Here is a 5,083-nt window from a genome sequence, read left to right as displayed (position 1 = left end):
TCCACAATTCCCTGTAAGGAGGCTGGAGTGAGGTGAGTGTTGCTCTCCTCCCAAGTAACTAGCGACAGGATGGGAAATGGGCTTTATGAGGGGAGGTTTAGATTGGATATTGGGAAGAATTTCTTTCCTGAAAGCGTGGTGAAATGTGAGGCACTGGACCAGGCTGCCCTGGGAGGTGGTGGAGCCCCATCCCTGGAGGGGTTCAAAAAACAGGGAGATGTGATACCTGGGGACATGGTTTAGTAGTCCTGGTAGTGTTGGTTTGATGGTTGGACTTGATGATCTTAGAGGTTTTTTCCAGTCTTAGGGATTTTATGACTCTGAAGTCACAGCTGTCTCTTTCATGTCAGACAGAGCTTTTGTTTTTCCTCTTGGTTTTGGAGTACTTCTTTGAATTGGATGTGGGTTTGCCCTGTGTCAAGCTCTTGGGGAAAACAAATACCACTTACTGGTTTTGAAGGCAACAAGCTTTGACATGTGCATGGCCCTGGAGATGGCTGTGGCAAATTCTGGCAGCTCTGAAGTCCCCACCGAGGACTCCGGCTGAATGAATCCCGAAGGGTGTTCAAGTTCTTGAGGCCTCACTAATTGACAGAGTATGTTCTTCATCCCACAGGAAGCTTCTAAGAGGGATGAAATATGCTGATTTATACTTGGTAACCACAGTTCTTTTGTCTTCTTGCAAGCTTAGGAACTTTTGTGTCCTTTGAGCAGCCTTGGCTGGCGGGGAAGGATCTCATAAGCTAGTAATAGAAGGGGATGAAAAAAAGAAAACAATGCCTGGCATCATGGATTTGCCTGTTCCTCCTTTGGGTGTAGGAAGACACTGTGTGTGTGGCTGAAGTTCTTACAGTTTTGATGCATGGTGCTTGAACAGTAAGCTCCTCACCTCAAAGGTTGGCAGGAGTCAAAAAGAAAGTCCTTCCAAGTCAGAAGGGGCAATTTTGGCAAAGCAGAGGAACCACAGAGGCCCAAGCCGTGCCCCATCTGCTTGAGACCTTCAACAGCAATGGAGAGCTTGGTGCTGGTGGGGACTACAGCCCCGAGGTGGAAAGGGAGACGTCTGATGCAAGCACTCTTCCAGCTTTCCCAGTTGTGTCAGCTGTAGAATCCAGTGGCTGTTAGGCAAATGGTCACTTGCAGAGCAGGACACAATTGGGGTGCTTTGTTTAGTTCACATGCTCCTCAGTCACCCTTGGACCAGCCTGAGGAAGGTGATGTTAAATGATGCAGTCTGGAGCTGGAGCTTTGTGACAGCTTGAGAACGTGGCTTTTGACCTGCTGGAAGAGGCAGAGGTGTGCTGCAGGGGGGCTGGGATGTGTCACCTGAAGTCTTACACTAGTGGCCCCCGTGTTGGTTACTCTGCACATCTGATCTCCCTGGGAATGTGTGTGTCCCTCAAAGCAGGTGCCCAGGGCTGTTGAAGTTACTGCATTCTGCAGCTGTGACCCACCTGACAGAGCTGTGGGCCAGGTGTTGTTTGGCCCTGGTGAGTTAACCCCTGCACACACCAGCTCTGGGCTCAGGCTGTGCCTCTGTCATGTTCAACATGACTGCTGTGGGGGCCAGTGGGTTAGGGGTCACCAGTGATCTCATTTCCCTCATTGCCCTCTACCCTGTTGACAGTACAAACTCCCACAACACTGCACTAGAGGACAAGCAGGTGGTGGTTTGGGGTTTGTTTTTTTTTTCCCCCCAAAAAGCTGGCAAGTCCTAAACCCACCAAGTGTTGGGCAATGCTACACAGTTCACACACCCTGCTGCAGGCAACCTCCTTGCCCCAGGCAGCCCTCACTTTCCCACACATCACCACGAACTTTGAATAATAGTATGTAAAAAAAACAACCCACCAAACAACCTTTTCAACAATGGTACAGTTCTGCATAACCACTTAGGAATCTCTCTAGGGATGAAGCATCACTTAGCACCCACTGCAGTGTTCCTGATACAGTGCTGATTTATGGTAACTTTGGGAATGTTTTTTTTTTTTTTGGGTGGGTAGCACACCACTTTGATCTTTTAAAATAATAAGAGCACTTCTTGTGTGGCACAGTAGCTTTACTCCTCTGCCAGTCTCTGGCCTTGCCTGGTTTTGCTTTCTTAGAATGAGTCTGGTGTGTGGCAGCTGATGGAGCTGCTACAGCCTTTGCTTTGCCTTTCAAGAGCAGGTCAGTGGGCTTTGCCTTCAGCCTAAGAGAAGCTGTTAGTGTTGTCCTGACAGGGAGGACAGCTTCCAGGTGACTCTCTACCATGCTGTCCAAGTCAGTGTTGCTTGAGACATCTCCCTTCCTCAGTGATTTAGGGCAGGTTGCTGCCCAGCTTTTTGGAGTGGGAGGTTTTGCTCCTTGACGTTCTTGGGGTGTTCTTCACCCCCAGGGTGACAGCTTGCTCTCTCCTCTAACTGACTGACCAGGACACTGTGGAATCATCAGCTGTGTATCTGCTGAGCCTGCTGGTCAACACAACTGAGGCACTCACACCAGGCTCAGATCTGGTTGGTATTGCTGACAGATGCCATTCAAACACCATTTTGCCTTTTTCCCCTCTTTCCTTCCTGGAAAGATGAGCTTGCTGGGCTTGTGTGCTGATCAAGGACGTGGCTGAAGCTGGGAAGAACTAGAGAAAGTCTCTGCATCGACTGTCACATTTCATACAAAATGTTTATTTTAAAAAGTTGCATATAAAGTTCTACACCACAGTTACCATTTCTATAGTAGAAAAAAAATAACTAAAAAAAAAAAAAAAAAAGAAAGTAACATCCAGCTTTGTCACTCAAATGGTAAGAGGGTCGCTTATTCCCAACAACCCAAAGTTCACTGTGCATTTTGGCAGGACATGGACAAACTGCAGAAGTGGAGTTCCTTAGAGGAAGAGGTTCCAGCTGTACATATTCACACTGCCATCTAACACGTGTCCTGTTTGCCACCACAGCAGCAGAACCACGTTAACACTGGGACTGGGCCTCACCCTCTGCCCCGTTCTGTGCTGACACAGCCACTCGGGCTGCAGGACACAAGCAGCTGCTTTTACAGAAGACTTTTTTAATGGGCTTGGTCCACTGCTAATGCCCTGGCACTGTTCCAGAAAACCGAGGGAGGTTTTGGTAGGTTATTGGCTCCCCAAGGAGGAGAAAGCCAAGGACAGCAGACACCTCCCCTCCCCTCACCTTCCGCTCTGGGGAGAAACAGACACTGGGGAAGGACACCCTTCTAGCTAGAGGGTGAAAGAGCTTTTGGACTGGAAGCTGCTCGTAATAAATTTTTCAATTTGGGCAATGATTGTCAGAAAAAGTCACATTAAATCATCCGAGCAAGTTGTGCTATCAGAGTTATATTAGCTCTTCTGGCCCCGACATGTTTCTGAGGGAAGATTTCCATTCTTCAACAAGTTCAGTTTCTACCTTCTTAAACAAAGCAAAAGCGTGTGGCTCAGTATATAAATATATCCAGCACCTGGATTCAGTCACAAAAATAACATCCTTTTTACAATAGAAAACACATCAGCTATGAAGCAAGTCTCTGTTGGTCTTAAGACCCAAGATCTTCACCAACAGTTCTATCTTCATCCTCTTCCTCCCCATCCTCTTCATCATCTTCCCCCATGTCTCCATCTCGCTTTTCTTTTTCAAGCATTTTTAGGTATTTGCTAGCTAGGATCTTCTTTGGCAAGATATCTGGAAGGCAGAATTGTTTCTTTTATAGTAATTTTGAATACTTGTATTGCCTGACTAATACTGTTGCAGTTGTACCACTAATGAAATGAAGCTGAAAAGAAGGTTTGTTAAAAAACAGGAGTTAAGTGAATAGCCAGGTGAGTTAGTCTGACATATACAGCAGGAAGCACGAGAGGGAATTACCCACCTCTGGTGGGAGTAACCAGAGACAAGGAATATAAGTTATGACTGATTACTGGCAACTGTCATTACTCTCTGTCCATGTACATTGTTTATTTGATGTAAAGCAGAGTGCTCAGCTACTGAAGTGCCTCAGACAGCTGCAGCAAGCCAGCTACCCCATTCGTGTCCTGCAGGAACGGGTTTTCTGCAGTAAGACACTTGTTCAGGGCAGTAATGACGGGCCTGAGACAGTGCAGAACTGTGTGCTCTGAAAGTACATCCCCAGGGAACCCAGAGAAGGACTGGGCTGGGAATATTTTATTCTCCACCTAGAACCTATGCTCATACCTTCTGTGAGCCAAGTGTTACATCAGATACCTAAATATCAGTAAAAAATGTGTGCACATGCACATGTGTCTTCGTATATATGTTATACATAAAAACACAAAGGAACTTGTAGGAAAAATTACTTTGAGAACCAAGACTTCTGGATTTAAATGTGTAACTTTGGGAGCCCATAACTTCTTACAGTGATCTCATTTTATAAGCTGACAGATGGAGTGGCTGGAATTTCAGAAATGCTTCAGGCAATATGCTGAGAATTAATTAGCCCTGTATAATTTGTAGGCACCAGAAAAATCCCCGTTCACAAAGACACTTTTTCAGTGATGTAGTTTGTGTTCTAGTTGAATGTTATAGAGATTAATGACCAGCAAGAGACTTGTGTCCTTACAAAATAATTTGATAAGAGCAAGTTTTCACTTTCCAAATGACATGCTGGATTTAGCACTGTGCTATAGGTACCTGCAAGGAACTGAAACGTCTCACACTCTTCTGCAGTATGGGACAGGTCGCTGTAAGTGAGAGCATTCTTCTCCTTGCCTCTGCCATGTTTGTAGGAGTATGAAGCCAAATACTGAACAAAAAGCTCCTAAAAAATGAAAAGCGAACAGTCAAGCTATGAATTCACATATATAGCTGGCAGCAGTTTTCTTTAATCCCTCATTAAAGGCAGAAGCGCCACATTTAACTGTACCTACACTGGGCACTCTGCAGGACTCGCTAACTTAGGAACAGCGTGAAGTGGGGAGACGGCTGCATCTCCTCGGAGCACCGACTGCAGGCCGGGGTTCTGCTACAGAACCTCATCTGTGCCGCCCTTCAGCACTTCCCACAGCCCAGCAGATGCCACTCGGGAGCACAGAGCAGCGGGACATCCCCTCCACACACACCGGAGGACAGCGGTG

General features: G+C 46.6%; 1 protein-coding gene across 1 annotated transcript; it reads right to left on the bottom strand.

Moving 5' to 3' along the window:
• Positions 1-3,413: 3,413 nt before the first annotated feature.
• CHRAC1 (chromatin accessibility complex 1) lies at positions 3,414-4,767 on the bottom strand (the record flags this gene model as incomplete). Its single annotated transcript, XM_008945856.1, has 2 exons — positions 3,414-3,674; positions 4,641-4,767. Coding segments are annotated over 2 exons (273 nt in total), but the record flags the coding sequence as incomplete, so codon positions are not given.
• Between the last annotated feature and the right edge of the window lie 316 nt (positions 4,768-5,083).

Source organism: Merops nubicus, unplaced genomic scaffold, assembly GCF_000691845.1.
Source record: "Merops nubicus isolate BGI_N331 unplaced genomic scaffold, ASM69184v1 scaffold13970, whole genome shotgun sequence".
Lineage (NCBI taxonomy): Eukaryota > Metazoa > Chordata > Aves > Coraciiformes > Meropidae > Merops > Merops nubicus.
Note: the sequence above shows the minus strand (reverse complement) of the source record. Positions and strands in the feature narration are given on the sequence as shown.